The sequence below is a fragment of the Lepisosteus platostomus genome, chromosome 12 (assembly GCF_059453375.1).
Source record: "Lepisosteus platostomus isolate fLepPlt1 chromosome 12, fLepPlt1.hap1, whole genome shotgun sequence".
NCBI lineage: Eukaryota > Metazoa > Chordata > Actinopteri > Semionotiformes > Lepisosteidae > Lepisosteus > Lepisosteus platostomus.
In genome coordinates, this window is record NC_142622.1 from 3,483,189 (window position 1) to 3,500,719 (window position 17,531).

At 37.7% G+C, this 17,531-nt stretch overlaps 1 protein-coding gene across 2 annotated transcripts in view; it reads right to left on the minus strand.

The window, feature by feature from the left end:
* Positions 1 to 17,531, minus strand: part of phf14 (PHD finger protein 14) — a 114,459-nt gene that overhangs the window by 7,957 nt on the left and 88,971 nt on the right. Inside the window, exon 18 of one of the 2 annotated variants that reach the window (XM_088600465.1) lies at positions 13,176 to 15,758. The exons of the other annotated variant lie outside the window; for it this stretch is intronic. Coding sequence (XP_088456591.1) covers positions 15,687 to 15,758 — 72 coding nt within the window. The 3' untranslated portion in view covers positions 13,176 to 15,686. Of the gene's footprint in view, positions 1 to 13,175; positions 15,759 to 17,531 lie in introns of those variants that run through there. 2 annotated transcript variants of the gene reach the window in all.

Sequence of the window (17,531 nt, forward strand, 5' to 3'; positions counted from 1 at the left end):
TCTTCGGTATGAAGAGTATTAGCTCAACTTCATACTCAAAGAAAAAAGAATCATGCTTCAGAAAACATCAGTGTGAGCTACCCCTGCTGAGAGCACACCGCTGAAATGCTGAGCTGAGCAATATCAAGGTCATTGATACAGCCACAGACAATTGAAAAATAATCTGTACTTATTTCTGAGAAAAATAAAGTGATACCTTCAACATTCACAGATACTTTGCGGTTCATGAAGCACACCCAGTTACTGGAAAAGATAAATAAGGAAGGAGGGGAGATGGAATGCAAACATGTCAACCCATGTGAGTAAAAGCAATAAATACTGTATATAACATGGCTCTTGTAATTGGAGTGAACGGTATGATAGAATTCTGTCCTTCCTTCATTTAGATTTAACGTTTCATTTAATTAACCCGAACGTTCAATTGACTGCTTTAGAGGTCTTGGAGGTCTCGAGAAATGGAAGGGAGATATAGAGACAAAGTGATTCCTTTTAAGTGCTCAATGTCAAAAATATGGACCTCCACACTGCTGGGATTGAATAAAAAAAGGCTATTTTTAGACAAGAAAGGAGCTGCACCATAAAGTGTGGCAGATGGTGTTTAGGAGTGAGCAGGGTGCAATTTACAGTAAACAAATTCTTTATCCTTGGCAGGTCATGGGGAGAAGTAAAATGGTCTGTGATTTAATAAGAGGGCATTCATGAAAACACTGACGAAAGCTTTTAGTAATTACAGGGAAATATATAAACAGAAGTTGAATCATCCTTTATGATTTAGCTTGATGAAATTTAGAAGAATGATCCAAGAATAAATAGATAATAACATATAAAAGAAATATGTCAGTTCCAGAGTTATCTTATCATTATTTTCTCATAACATAAAAAAAACATTCAGGAGTAAAATGTATTTTAAATATATTATGTGTATTAAACAATAAAATTTAAGAATGTGTAATATGAAGTGTAATCTAGAACATGTACAGTATATGACTTTGTTCCTGGTTGTTACGAAAATGTTAAAAATTAAGTGTGTCACTAGCTCGTAGGACTATACAGTATGTGATTTTACAATAGCCACTGACTACAGCAATCAGAACCGAAACCACTGTTGTCAAACCGCTTCACTTTGATAAACACCGGTAGGGCTGCAGTGACGACATGGATGCTGGTACTGACCACCAAACAGGCATCTAAAGATGTGCTTTGTAAACAGTGCACCTAGACTGAGTAACTGTATAATTGTCGGAATGTGGGATTTTCACCAGGGTTTGTTTGGTATATAAGATCAGTCATTGGTATCCCTTGGTCGGTATATACAGTAAATGTGTCTGTGGAATAGAATACCATCAGGTGGACTGTAGTTCACGTCAGTTTATTTTCGAATTAAGTCCTTTAATTTTTTTTTTAACTAAGCCTTACAGTATGTCAGAGTGGTGAATGTAGCTGGTCTGTGAGGTCCGTCACACCAGAAATGAGGATCTTCCACACCTTACCATTTGTAGAAAGACCTGAACAGTTTCAGATGGGGGGAAAAAAAACGTACCTTATAGTGTCCGTGTCCAATAATACATTTAACGCTTTCTTTCTTTCCACTACACTTTGGGAATTGATGGTTATTTTTTCTATGCACACGTGACTTCGAAAAGCCAATTCCAAAACAACCATCGAATGAAACCAGTGAGGTTGGTACACTCTTCCCACTCAGGCACCTCATCCAAAACCATCCATTTCATACTCGCAGGGTCAGCTCCGGAGTGCCCCAGTGGGAGTTGGCACTGATGGGTGGAGCTGTATTGCTTTTGGAGACGGTACTAGATGTTCACAGTGGTCTAGAAAGTCACAGGGGTGGCAAGGCATGCAGAGGATCGCCTGTGTGTTGACTGGCAAGTGGTGTAGTGTCACCTGACCCGGCCTTGGCTTTACTCCACGAATAAACGAACAGGCCCGAGCCGGCGATGTCTTGGCCCACCTGGTCTCCAAATAAACACAGCCGAGGCTTGGTCCTTCATTTTACAAATAAACAATGAGCCCAGAAAGGCCTCGAGAGGCTTCATTAATGCACAACATGACATGAAACATCAGGAATAATTACTCTTTCCATCTGATGACAAGGCAGATATTTCCAAATTCATATCTGTTCAATGGAAACAGATTTACTTCATGATAATCTTTATCCACTTATTATGTTTTAAAGTGCAAGGTCTAATATGTGTTCTTCTATTGCATGGAAGATACTTTCTTTTTCCCATGTTGGATGTTTAAAATAATGTTTTTTCTGTTTATGCTTCAGAATATACATAGAGTCCAGTAACATCTAGAAAATATGTCTGAACTGTGGGCTTTCCTAAAAGACATTATAAGAAATGTGTAATATTGTGTGTATACCAGATTCAGCACTCCAGTTATTTTATACCACAGATTTGCTACTTGAAACATCTGCTTGTCTTTGAAATTAACCTGTTTAATTTCTTGATTCTATGCAATTTTTAAAGGAGAAGGAAAGAAAACCATCAGTCATATTATGTTACCTTGTCTTTCCTGCTGAACACTGGCTGCCATATTCTGAGGTCAGCACACTGCTCATTTTGCATCAACACAAGAGTCGTACAAGCAGGAAGGTGGATGTTTTGGAATATGTAAGATATTTTCTCGCTGCACAAATTTTTCTCCATTCTTACTGCACAGCACTCAGCACATTTCAATTACCGAGCCAGACGTTACAACCAGAATCGATGCTCTCCAGCAGAGCAGATAAACACACCGTTGAGTACAGGACTTCAGCTGCTATTTGGCGATAATTTCGGCTTGTGAGGCTCAAGGTCTGTTTAGTTTGTGCCATTTGCACATCCCTGACCTTTCCCACTGCTGTGAAAATGTGTAAGGGCCGTCCTTCATCAGTACTTGGCAGCTTCTAGAAGATTCTCTGCTTGATTGCACTGACCTACGATTCTCTTATTAAGTAATTCTGCCATAAAAATGTGACTTACAGGATCTCCCCTGCTGGGTTATGATGTGCCAGACTTAGCTTTCTTACTCCACGTCTGAGGCGAATGCCTTGCGATGTTGGTGTTCTATCATCATGAAAATGCATTTAGACTCCATTTCCTCTGTTAAACTTAAATGCTCCAAAGGGGGTTGAAATTCAGCTCACATAGAGAGCAAAAAAAAAAAAAAGAAAAGACTCATGGAGCAAACAGAATTCTAATCTGTATCCAGAAAAAAAAAAATCATTTTTTTCTTCTGTTATATACCCCATTAATGCACAATGCATAAACACCCGCATTGTGAATTCAATCTAAGCCTAATGAGATATCATCTCCACACAGAGGAGGAGGCTCCAGGCTTTAAGGCAGGGGCATTTTTCCCAAAGATAAGACCAGCATATGACACCAAGTATCAGTAAAGGGCTGCAATTTATAACCTGACTGTAGGTGAATCAAATGCAGTCCTGGCACAATACTTTTAGACCTGGATCTCAAAGAGGGAAAGAGGGAAGGAGGGATCACAAAGGTGTAAGAAACTTCTATTTTCAGAGATTAAACACGTTTGTTTTGAAATGTATCCAAAGCAGGCATTTATATTAGTTGTTTTTCGGTACTATTCAATATAAATTACCTTGATGTCTCTGTTGGGTATTGCATTGCTTCAGGCATATTTAAATGTGACCAAATTCAGAATATGAATGTTCTTTAATAAAATTGTAGTAAGAGTAATGAAAAGTAACCCGCTTTATCACAGAAGGCACAAATTATGTTGGACTAATTAAAACTTTTGACATTGTTTTCGTCTCTGATGTAAAACAAGACATTTTGTCATACAAAAAAAATTGATTTACCAAGATTGTCGCTGATCGACTGAATTGAAGGTAATCCACAAATCATTCGCTTTCCAGTTCCCACGGAGGCTTTTAGAGAAGTATGATATAAATGACACTGTCAAGCTACCAAAGACTAATGCACTTTGTCAGATTCCAATTCCTATCCTTCTTACATCAGTTATTTTAAAGCCAATTTGATCAAATGCGATACTGCATTATACGAGGACTACTGTTGATCTAGTTCACAAAATCCCCTGATAAGATTAACGGAAATCCAATCAATCATGTGTGTTCTGATTTTTTAACATTCTATCGATCTATTCTTTAACTCAATTGTTATAAAGCCACAGCCTCAGAAGTCTATGAACTGGCTAAACATAAATCCCATATTCTCAAGTAACAGTATTGTATGAAAGGGGTCACATGTTTCTGTCATGGTCACCAAGAGAATTTGAGGATTAGACAGTAAAGTTTAGCCTCGTTAGTCTGTCACACTGTACTCTTTCCCCAATAACCTATAGGTTTCTGAAGAACTGGGAGAATTACACAGAAACCTAAAGGTACTTTATAGGTTGTTTTTGTAAGCGTACAAGAAATTTTGTAAAGGGGGTAAAATGAGTACGTTATCAAAGATGCCTTTGTGGGATCACTGGCCTTAGTCTGGAAAGACAAATAATGTTGTCTGAAGCGCAGTTGGTTAGTCTGCTTTCTGAAGTGGAGTAGTCTTTTTGACGTCTGAGCGCAAGAGTGAAGGAGACTAAGAGGGCAAGTTCACACCCACTTCAAGGTGTAAAATGTACCGAAAGAAGTTCCATTCAAAAACCTCTAACTCTGCTCTTTTGAAATACACCACCCATAAATAAGCAATGGGGAGATATTTGGTACTGTATATCTGTAAGTCCTTGCTGAAGGTTTACCTTTTTTATGCGTTAATAAATTTAACAAATAACAAAGGATGATCAAATCTATACAGTTTTACAGCCCCTTGGGACAGGGGCGCAAGTGGCTCAAACAACAGGCTCAAGGTCAATGAGCTGCAGACAGAAATGGGATATGAACTCTGTCTATGCGTTACAGACCCAGCAAACGCCTTGTGCTTTCCCCCCTTCTCTGCTCGCTCAGAAAGGCCAATGCCTGTTAAGCCCAGTAAGGCAGCCTGGTCTACTTGTCCACGATTCCTGATCTTTTCATTTCAAGACATCATCCAGTCTGCGACCAGTCGCCACTTTTGTGAGGCACCATCCAGCATCGCTTCACAAATGGGACTTAAGTAAAATGGGAGGAATCCCTAAAATATAAACAAGGTTGTCTATAATCAAGCTGATAATTTTATCAGCCACATTTTATACGTTTCTTTTCTTCTATCCCATACTCCTACTGCCAGCACATTCGGTAACGAATCCCTTCAAGACTCCCTGTAACCAAGATTTATTCATCTCAGAAAAGTATTTTCCACGGCGAATCTACATTGAATTAGCGTTCATCTTTCAGAACCCCAAATACGTTTAATCAGCAACAGGAATTTTTTTCAAATCAAATATTTCATACACGTGATGAATTCATGGGATGTTATGAATCTATAACTATAATCGAAAGTAATGAAAGGTACAGTGATACATTTTCTAATTATTTACTTTTTTAAGTACCTAAAGACTTAAGCCATGGAAGCTGCCACATCACATTTTCTCATCATTAAATTAATCTATTTTTATAAGACTGAGCAAGAAAGAATATAATTACAAGGTATTAATGATGCAATATGAAAGTACAGACTTTGAGTACCGTACTCCCATTTGGAAGATGAACCAAGCAGTCCTTGCTTGAATAGGAAAAAGAGATATGATTTTGTGCGATAGAATACATGAGCAAAGATTATTAATCTTTTTATTCTTTTACAGTCCAGGATTTAAATATTTCACATTTTCCTAGTGCATATCTGTAACTTATGATTTGGTCTTTTTTAAGATAAAACAGTGTTTTGGAAGACAGAGTGCCGATAGCTTGATTTAGGCATTCATATTGAATAGATGAAGAAAATATTATGGAGATTTTCTTACAGTGAGTAAAGAACTGCCACTCTTGTACTCCACTTTATCGTTGAATATTTATATCATCAAAAAGAAATGCCATTTACACCATCATTATGCCATCATCAAAAATGCAAGATTCTTCATAGGAAATAGACATTTTGGAGCATCACTTGATTTTCTGCACATCAAAATCATGAGAAATAATGACACTCGCAATATTACACAAGGCTTCACTTCAGCATTTATTACAAATCCTGCACACAATATAAATACATAATACCACAATGTGGTTTTCTAGCAGGCATATGTTTTTTTTGCTGATTTTCTTTTTCTTGCTGTGTGTAGTGTCTTGCAATAGTATTCACTCCCTGCCAATCATATCATATTTTGATGAAGTAAAAGCAATGTATGTCTTTTTTCAGAAGAACCTGAAGAAAACTGTTAAGAGTGGTAAAGATGGAGCTGAAGAATATTACATGTAAAGTAGGTGAATGTCAACAAAAAAGTGCAAAGAAGATAAACAAAGCTAAATGTATTGATTTCATGATTTACTGATCGCATAAGTATTAAACCAGTTAACTCAGTACTTGGTGGAAGAACCTTTGGCAGCAATTAATGCTCTCAGTCTTTTTTGAATAAATCTACCATTAATCTTGTAATCTTCCTGGGAAAATTACACCAGATCTGACAAGTTTTTTGGGGATCAATGATGGACTGCAATTGCCAGGCTTCGCCATAAACATTTCTATTGGACTCAAATCAGGTCTTTAACTGTGCCACTCAAGGATATTTGATCGAGTCTTGTAATCCTCTTCAGCATAGCTTTGGGTCTGGGCTTTGGGTCACTGTCCTGTTGAAAGGTGATTTTCTCACCCAGTTTAAGATTCTTTGGTGACCCAAGCAGAACAAATCTGCAGAATAAAGCAGGTTTTTTCCAGAAGCACCACACACATTTTTCTCCATCTGTTTTTCAGCATGACAAGCTTCCCAGTCCCTGTTGAGGAGAAGCATCCCCTTGATGCTGCTCCTATTTTTCTCGTCAGTCAGGGTGCCGCTGTGTTGGGCTGGCACCAGATGCAACACTTTCCTTTTGGACCAACAAGTTTAGTTTTCAGCGTCGGACCATAAAACCTTCTGCCACACGTGTGCAGTTGATCTCATACCAGAGGAGTCATGAGTCTTTTTCAGTAAAGGCCTCTTGCTTGCCTCTCATACAGACTTAGCTTTGTGAAGGGTCCAGGACTTTGTTCATACAGTATATGAACTGAGACTCTCATCTGAGATACTGAACTTTCCACAACTTTCAAATTCACCAGGTGCATTTCAGTGGCACTGTGAACCTGTTTTCCTGTTCATCTCTTTCCTCTGTCTGGAAGAGTGGCCTGATCTAAGGAGTGCCCAATCGGTAGGATGAGCAATTATCCTTCTTTGTTAAGTTTATTGTTCTCAAACCTTCTCCCGTGTTGCTCTACCATTTGATCCCTGACTTTTTTTAGACAGTCTTCATGGTTAATTTGTTGTACCACTATGTGAGATGTTGCCTGCAATTCAATATTGGAGGGAACTTAAAGAGACAGATACTTTTACTCCGACGTCGAGTTTGATTACATGGCAAAAATGTTCCACTGAATTTGTGTCCAAAATTCTTCTTTATTATGGAAATTAAAATTATTCAGATTTTTCTGTCTGCAATCTTCATTATGTAATGAATACTATCACCATTTTAGCCTTTTCTGTTTGGAGCAGCTTGTGTAGATTCTTTATATAGTCCTATTTGAAAATGTCATGATTACAAGCACAGACAACAGCTCTCAGACAATCCCAGTGAAAATAAAAGACAGACTAACATAGAAAGGAACCAGTATTGCCCTGGTTATGAAGAGAACATCGAGCCATCAATATGTTGGAGGCTGGAGTAAGTCAGCACACTGATACTCGCTGTTTAGGGTGTTCAGAGGCAGCAATTTCTAACTGACAAGATGCTACAGCCAGACACTGCCCATCAATCACTGGCCATGATCCGGATATCCCAAGATCGATGGGGAGGTCTATGTGTAGCTAGGAGCTACAGAACTCCACTTGCAGTTAATGATGGCAGCCTGACTGCATGCTGCTCCTGTACATTGGTGAAGCTCTAGGACCTCGCTTTCCACTTTTCCTGTGGGATCATCAGGATATGAGAGTGTTCCAGCAGAACAATGTGCATTCTCATGCTTTCTGAAGAACAACAGCTTTCTTATGAGATGGGATTGGGACAGTTCTACCAGATTTGAACTCAACGAACTCTGTTGAACACTTATGGGATGACCTTTGGCATCTAGGGCTCATAATCCAGTGAGCAGGCACATGCTTTGCACAGAATCCCATGAGTACAGCATCTGCAACCTGGCGCAGCATGCATCTCTTCCAACAGTGACCACACGTGTTACTGGCATGTGACTCCCTGTGGACTAATCCTGCTTATGACACAATCAGCATAACGAGTTTAGGAACTGACTGTTCGATAAAATGTCAGATTTATATCATTCTTCTGATTACACATTTGTGAAGTTGTTGCAGTTATAAGTGATGTGTCTTAAGATGCTCGTGTAGGCATGTATAGTCATTTAATTATTGTCACAGTGATTACATAGAGACTCTTAGATGTTCTCTGAAAAATTACAGTAGAAACCAGTGAAATGACAGGGTGCTATTAACAAAAAAGAATACATAAATTTTCCTACAGATTTAATGGCTGCATTTTTGAAGACAGTGACAGAAAATGGACTGTTTTTTTTATTTTCTACTGAGAATGTGCCTATAAATACTGAAAATGATCAGTAAGATTTGACCTGTACATGGAAGATCCGAATGATGCTGGGCAGTTAATAGTGGAGGGGCAAACAAAATTATATTTTTGACAAGAGATGAAGCAGCACTACTTAATCATACTTGTGTTGCTTTAATGTGCTGTCCAACACTGCACAGTGGTGTTTTGATGTGAACAGGCAGTGGCAAACTGTCACCTTTCAGATGTATTACAAATCTGTCACTTACATATCAAAATTCTCATCTGAGACTACAGAAAAACTACAAAAATATGTAAAAGTAAAATGACAGGCAGGTAAACCGAAGAGAATAAGGTAACTTCTCAGAAACTGTTGAGTTTTGACTTTTCAGCTGCAGATTTTAACAAACGGTCTATTACACTTTGGTCTTGATGTAACAAGCTCTCCCCAGGGCTTAGTGCAGCCTGCTCTGCTTTTTACCTGTTTGCTGGGATATTAAACAGGGATGAAAACTTATATTCCCAGCTTGACAAGTAAACATAAAGGCACACAAGGCCTTCAAACAGCCTTTCAAAATATTTAGCAAACGCGCACTCCAAGCCTCGACTGTGACCTAAAGCTCTCTTACAACAGATGCAGTTTCTGTTAAAAAATTTGCACGGATTGAGAGAAGTGAAAAGAAAGGCAAAATTACTGTGATAAACTTCAAAATGTCAAGTGAAATGACAGAAAAATGAAAAAAAAAACATACTTAAAAGTTAAAAGAAGAAATAAAATGAGTTTTGACTATAGAGCTGCTTTCTTCACAGGAGAAGACTTGCCAAGTCAGACAAGTGTGTTTTTTGTCTGGTTTTTACTATTTTCAACATAGAATGAACCTCTGCTTGCTCTTTTGCAGTTACTCACTCGAGCCTTGATCGAACAAAGTTCTGCTCCTGCTCCTCTGTCCATTGTGACCCTGTCACACGCTCGGATAGGATCCTCCATCTCTCACACACAGAACGAGCGGTCCGGTGACCCAGCAGGTAAGGAGTGTCTCTCAAGCACCACACGGTTACAGGGCTCACATCTAATGAGCCTGTTATGTCCCCTCATTCTCTTTTCTAGGACCCCTGATGGAGCAAATTACCAACAGTGGAGATCAGGACCCTTCATCACCGCTTGATCACCTTGGCAGCGTCTCAAAACTGCAGAATCTGTGAATCCCACCATACCCCTCTGCTGATGCGATCTGTCATCAGCAGGGCACTTCCAGCCTCAGCTACAGAAGCATTTAGAACATTCTGACTGGGAATTCTGAAGCCATGAATGTGACTTTTTTCACTAAATCCACTATTTTGCTGTTCATGTGTTGTGTTACTCATTCTTTAACCTTGAAGTTAAAGTTTAACCTATTGAAATCATAGCCCTGAATTGGGCTATGATTTCAATAGAATATGTTGCAGCATACTTGCTTTAGTGTTGACTGCAAAACTAGCAGTAGTTTCTATTGAACAAAAACAGTAGACAAATATATCTTATCTATTCACAGCAGCGAATAGACAAAAACTGCCAGTTCGTTTGCAAGAAGTTTCAGCGAGCAAGTTAATTCTATTGAAAGGGCAGCACCAAATTAAATTTTTGAGTTATCCAGAAATGGCACAAATATCTGATGTATTTGATGGTGACGTACTGCATGATCAAATATTATAAAGTGCATATAACCAGGACCAAACACAAATTTGGCAGACTATGTTAACATCTTGATTATAAAGAAAATATTATTGTGCTTAAAACAGTATTTTGCTCTATTCTCTAGCTCATGATCAAATTAGACACATTAGGATTCTAACAGGAATCTCTGGGGAAGAAAATGCCTTGGACTCATTTTAAATTACCGAATAATCTAAATCTTTACAACAAATGTTTTTTTTTTCATAAGAGGACATAAGATGGACCTTGAAACATATGAGACAAATCTAAATATGCATTTCTAGTAAGTGCCAAACTAATTGTGTGCAAGAAAATTTGTACTTCTATAAATATATACTGTATATACTTCTATGAATATATACAAGAAAATGCAGGGGCATTTTCTTGCAGACCCGTGAGAGCAAACTGACCTGTTTTTAGGACATTGTTGCTGCTGAAATGAAACTGTTGCAATACTATATGCTTATGGTTTCTATAAGGACTACACTACAAAAACTTTACAACACATAGTTCTGTTTGTCTTTGTTATTGAATGAAAGCATTTACTACAGGTTTCTGTATGTATTGTGCAGAAGAAGATTACCTATCCCAGCTTTGTCTTTCAAATAATCACTATTCACGATGTTGTATTGTTGTGACTAAAACAGGACATGGTTATCAAACTGAAATGCATCTCTCTCTTTCTGAATTGCACTTTCTTTCAAGTTTTACCAGTGTTGTCTGAGTTTGGGCTTTGAAAACAATACAAAACAAACCAAAGAAATATCTTGAGAACTAGCCATTCACCCTAAAACAATAAATATCTAATCTGACATCATATCATTAATTTCACCAAAAAGAAGAAACCAAAAAGTGCAACTCAGTACACACTGTATCTTTCACAATGCTTATTGCACCTTGTCTTCTGAAAGAGGACTGATACTTTTTCTACTGTAAAGACCTCAAAACACTGTTTTACGTTGCAGAGCACATCAAATTGGTTGATATTCTGTACATTTAGATAAAAAGTTAAAACTGAAGCAAATACATTGTTCACTTTAGTTATGTTACATTCCTTTTCTGTTCAATACCAGTTCAAATTTGCAATATGTGGAAGAAATATGTGAAATATATATGAAAGTTTGAATAGTGGAGTATTATTAATAAATTCAAAACTCAACTATATGTTTTAATTCGTGTTTAAGCAGTAGTCCTGGGCAAAAAATGAAAGTAGTCAATCTAAACTAGAGTAAAATACTGAGTACGTAATGCCAGGCTCTGACAGAGAAAATCTTTTCTCACTTTATTTCTCGTATTTTGCCTGGAATATTGAAGTAATTAAATGGCTAGCCTTGATTAAAGAGGACGATACAATTGTGTCACAGGCTCTTATTGGGCCTGAATTGTAATGAGTTTGTCTTTGTGCTGAAATTGGTGTTTGAGTGTCAAGAGGCTAAGATCGAAATCATTGGGATGTTATATTAGAAGGGGAATTAATTCTAGATGTATTAGAAGGGAAAATGATTCTGTCATAATAGAGAAAGCTGAAAAAAAGGTCAACTGGGCTCTTTTCAAATATTGAGGAGATGTTATTTTAAAAATTATCCATAGCAATTAAAATAGTGAAAATACGATAATGAAGAGAATGAACTGAAAAGAATATGGGCAAACTCTTCTATTAGATCAGACTGACATTGAGCCCCTCTTTGAAGTAATAGCTCTACGAGGAAAACAAGAACTGTATCAGCAGGCACAGTGCCAAGAGTTTTAAGGAGGTTTTAAAACTGTTTAAACAAAAATCAACACTCCTGAGATCTCAGTGGTTTCCAAAAATAAAACCAATAGCATTTGTCCAATTGCTTAGAATCCATGACATCTAATTAATTTGGACTTTTCAGACTAGACTTATGCACATTCCAAACGGAAGAAACGTCATTAAAGCACCTTTCTTATCCCCACAAGCAGGTACGAAGCGCTGTAGCAAATAAAGGAGCAGCTTGGCGTCTTGCTTATTCGTTAACGGCGCACGAGATGGAAGAGAAGGCCACCTTGTGCAGGAGCCCAAAGGGCAGGTTCTCCCATAACATGAACTCAGGAATTAACCGTCGCTTCCACGGGAAACCTGGTACTTCAAATTAATCAACGGCTGCATTTAATTCCGAGAAACCTTTAAGAATCACTGCCAGCTCGCTTCATAATCACCTGTCACACCTTTAGAATACTTTTAATAACATGCACTGAGACAAACTCTTCTGAATGCCGTGCAGGCACAGTGGCGTTCTGGTCACTCCCGATTATAATCACATGGGAGCTTCCTACTGCCTCTGTTTATCCTGCCGTGGCTGATTGACTGCGCTGATGAAGAATGAAAGAAAACGAATTAAGAATTCATGTCTTTAGAAACTGAAACAATTTTCCCCCTTATTAAGTGTGCTTTTCTTTTCTTGGGAGTGACATGTGATGGAACATCCCACATTCAGAAACTGACAAGCAGGTTGTCTTCGTGAAAATATCGCAGACCCAACACTCTGCCACGAGCTACTTTTCATACCCACACTTTTTTTCCAGTATGAATTTGCAAGTAGTCTGCAGCAAGCTCAGCAGAATTACAGTAATATGGATGTGCGTTAATCAAATGGATGTGTGTGGTTCAAGTACCCAATATTTTCACACCAGATTAAAATAACTCTTTATTCTAAATCGCACCTTTCGGAAAATCGCCTTCATGTGCTTTACAGTAAAAAGGAAGAAACAAATACAGGTACAAATTCATCCTGCAAATTACACAGAATTGAAAGTAGCAGATTAACAAACTGCTGACTGACTGGCCTGTAAGACTTACAGTAGCAGGGGCTGTAAGATTGATCCACTGGGCAAAAAAGAGGACAAGACTAGGAGTTTGGGGAATTTTAATTCAACATTTTCAAAAGTAGAAGACTATTGACTGTAAATGGGTCAGTTAAAAACAGCTTTATTTCACAGTAGTTCACAAACTGATTATACAGCCTCTTGGATAATATAATAAAAATAGATTAAAACCAGAACTGGCGTCGGGTATTTTATAAACAAAAATATGCTAAGCAAAAAAAAATATGGGTGTGTATATTATTATGCTTTTGCCTGAGCTATGTATAATCAGCTTTTAATATATTCAAATAAAAATCACTGCATGACTGTTCCCCCCACCACAATCCGCAACATTCCTGCTTTAAATTGTTGGCATCCTAAATGTCTGGTTAAGTCACACAACACAGTGTCCCAAAAGCAAGTTCCATGTTTAATGTAAAATGACATTTCCCTAACAGCTTGTAATATTAGCCAGAACTACACACATGTAATAAGAGTCTGCTCTTGAATGAGTTCTGTCATTGTAGCACCAAGGTTCATTATCTGATTCCTAAAAACAATCATGGCCAAAATACTAAACCTTTCCTACATCACTGTCCAAAGAACAGCGATTCCACCCCCACTCTTAAATTGTTTAGGGCTATTTAGTATGCTATAGGTGTAAACCAAAGACTAGGAACACAAGCATCAGAACTGGGGCTCTCCAGCATTAATGCAAGGATAGCTGTGTTATTATAGGCCTAATGATATCTAGCACAGACAAGGAAGCATGGGTGTCATGCTGGGAAACCAATGATGGTGCTCTTGTTCTGACTGCAGGCAAAGAATATCTCATCAAAGCACATAAATTCCATGTGTCTGTTCCAAAAATTAAAACCCTTAAGGAAATGGCTTTCATGGTTCAGTGGTTTTAAAGGGTTTCTCCTGCCTAGGTTTCAAATGGGCAAATTAATGGTTCCTTTGAAACAAATTGGAATTACACCCTTGATGAGTAAATTTCCATATAACTGCTGTTTGAGCACAACCTCCTTGAGTTGATTATAATAAAGCAAAATCAACGGCCAGGTTACTTTTAAGGAGGTTTTATAACCCACTTTGTTTACACACTGTAACTCATTCATTACACAAAACACTGATAAAGGTGGAACTGCTAAATGCATTTGCGAAACTGCTTCTGGTAAATGAAAATGTCACAGAGGCTTTATCAAAGGGTCTTATTAATAACACCACGGCACAGCATCTTCTTCCAGGGTATCTTACGTTTGTAGGCAAACATCGAATACCACAGGCACAATAATGACTTTGAACGCAGAGCTTTTTTCTAAGGCTAGAATAAGCAGAGAAAAGCAATAAAATGTATTTTGTACTAGCACCTACCAAAATATCACTCCAATGCAGAATGGCATCTGTGTAGGAAGAACAATATTCCTAAAGCTCTGCGGAGCAGGAAATGCATCACAATTCTAAGAGTGTAAAAAAATATTCAGCTGCAATGAAGAAAGCTGAGGGTTTCCATTGCTTGATACCAAAGGTAAAAAAAAAGTTTAAATTAAAACAATTTACTCTTATTGGCATGTTTGGTTGGCCACCTTAATTTCAGATCACGTTTTGTGAGGAGGAAGACAAATGCATTTCAATGCAAAAGAAAGTATATAACCAGGTATTACCTTTCAATTAAATGAAAATCACCTCTACTGTACCCAATTCAATGTAATGGTGAACACAGGTCATTCAGTTCTCCTATTTTTTTCCGTTAACATATGCTGATTTAAAACCTTGGCGCTTAAAACCTACCCTCCTGTGACGGATGTGCTCAACAAGAATTATTTTCTATGTTGCTGTTCAATCCAATACAGCGAATTCCCCAATTTCATAACTATGCCTCCATCAATGTCAGACTCGTCTACCCAGGATCTGGAAGAGTGAAGAAAGCTTTCCACCAGGTGAGCAGTCATGTGTCAATGACTCCCTATCATGGTATGCTGGGTGTATACCAGTTAAATGGATAATAAAACAATATGTTAACCTCTCTTCACTTCACAAATACTGTATATTATTACATGAGCATAAAGAACTGCATCTCACTTTTCAAAACGATTTTGAAGGAACCCTACCAATTTTATTTATTTTAAGGCAGTCGGCTGTCAGAAAAGGTTTGGTTATAGGAACAATTAAATTCACCAGACAAGTCTACAGCTCTGAGAATTTATTATCTATTTGACATTAACCGTGTACTGTATTTAAATACCGGTTCTTAGCTGAGCTACGTCAAGTTCAAAAAGCACACTACGCACTGAAAATGACAAATCATAACATTTGTAACCTTTATGATCACAGAATTTAAAAAAAGAAATAAGATTTATTAAATGCGGTACAAGACAATCCATTCTGCCAGTGTATAAAATGGACCATCTGTACTTGTGCAAGTAAAATATAGCTGATGCCGACAGTGAAGAGGCACAATGGCATTCACATGGAAGAGATGAAGCCACTAACGTCAGGGCACAAGTGAGTAATGGCTGCCGTTTGCTAATTTTTCTCGATAGTAATTTTTGTTCAGTTTGCATTCTCTTGCTCTGCAGTCTCTTCTTTAACTGAATCCTCTTCCTCGTGTTCATCTTCATCTTCCTGAAAATCAAGACAAACGTATACATTTTCTTTATTTAGAGCATTAACAAACAAAAACATCCTCCACTTTTGCTACAACAAACACATACTTGGGGACACAACTGAAAAATTATCAGCATGCTCTCACACGATTATTAACAGAGAAAACATCTCCTAACATTGGTGATGAACATTTGCTTTAAAGCAGAGGATCATAATGTAGATACCAAATAAAACCCCAAATCTTAGAAAGATCGGTGTATATCCATGTGGACAAAATGCATTTTTGCTTAGACTTTAAACTACCTTCTTGAACTGACAGCAGAATACATCAAATTGAGAACTGGCTGGTATTTAAATATCAGAGGTCACAGTTTTTTTAAATCTGGCAGTTTAAATAGAAAGCTTTTAATTTATTAGGCCCTCCCTTGCAAGAGCCTTGTCGTTGTCTTAAAATTGCTTTTGATAAGCAGCTGCAAGTGAAAAATGCTTCACTTTTCTGAACGCAGATACTTTTACTTTGCCAACTGATAAAAGGATATAAATCTAACATCACGGACACCTTATGTTCTGCAGCTCGGTATTTCTGTGCCATCCACCATATCTTTCTGACAAGCTTGCCAATTTTCCAATTACTTGTAGCACCATATGTTATCTGAAGATCACTCAAGTCTAAAATAGGAAACAAGAAATTGTCGGGCTACAGCATGCTAACAATCTTATAAAGCTCTAACTCGAGAATTTTACTCATAATTTACTACGTGTCTCCAGAGACCACATGGTATAAATGAAGTGACATCATAGCATCAGGGTCCATTGGGACTGTTTACTTGTTACTGTCACTGTAAGAAATAGGAGAAACCAAGATGAAGTACAGTTTGACGCAGGGAAGAGGGAAGACTTTAAAACACCTTAAGCATTATGCAGTGATTACTCACAGTGATACAAAGCAATTAAGAAATATCTAATGCAAAAATCTAATACCTATTAGTTTTTATGTTTCAGTTATTTTGTCTTACTTTACCAGTACTTGCCAGACAGGCAAAACTACAGTTAAATATTACACACCCATTAAAAGCCATATCATTTTTAACACATTCTGGGTTTTGTAGAATATTGGTTGGATTAAGGCAGTAAATTCATTTGAATGGCTTCATGTAACTACGGTAAAATAACATTTTGGAATGCCTCAAAGGAGCATTTGAGACTAAATGAGGTAAATTAAAAATTCACATCATATCAATTAAAAAATCATATCAATTAAATTTGCACACCTACTGGATGCATCAGAACTTGTTCCAAAGCCTATAACAATATTTTACCATATTTATACAACTTGATAAAATGTCTTGCACCAAGTCCTGGGTCCAATCTGATTTTTGATAAAGTATTATCAACTGAACTGAAAGTCAATGAAATTGACCAAATAATTGATGCAAAAGAATGCACAGTATGTGTATCACATCAACGGAAGCCAGAGGACATACTGTGCTTGGAGAAATGTATTGAATGAATACACTACAATAGAACTGGTGCACCCTCCAACAGTCAGTGGATGTTGGAAGGAGATATGCATCTGATCTTGTACACAGGAGACTGCGAGGACTGGCACCGCACAGTGGTAAAGGCAGTGGTTTGTCTTCCAGGGAATGGGAGCCCTAGCTACATGGATCACTTTCACTTTGACAGCCCTGACAGCCTGGCATTTGCTTTATGAAGTATTTTGAGCCAGCCATCAGGAAAATGCACCCTCTAGGGTTTTGGAAGGCTGACAGTCCTGCCTTTGTTGCACAT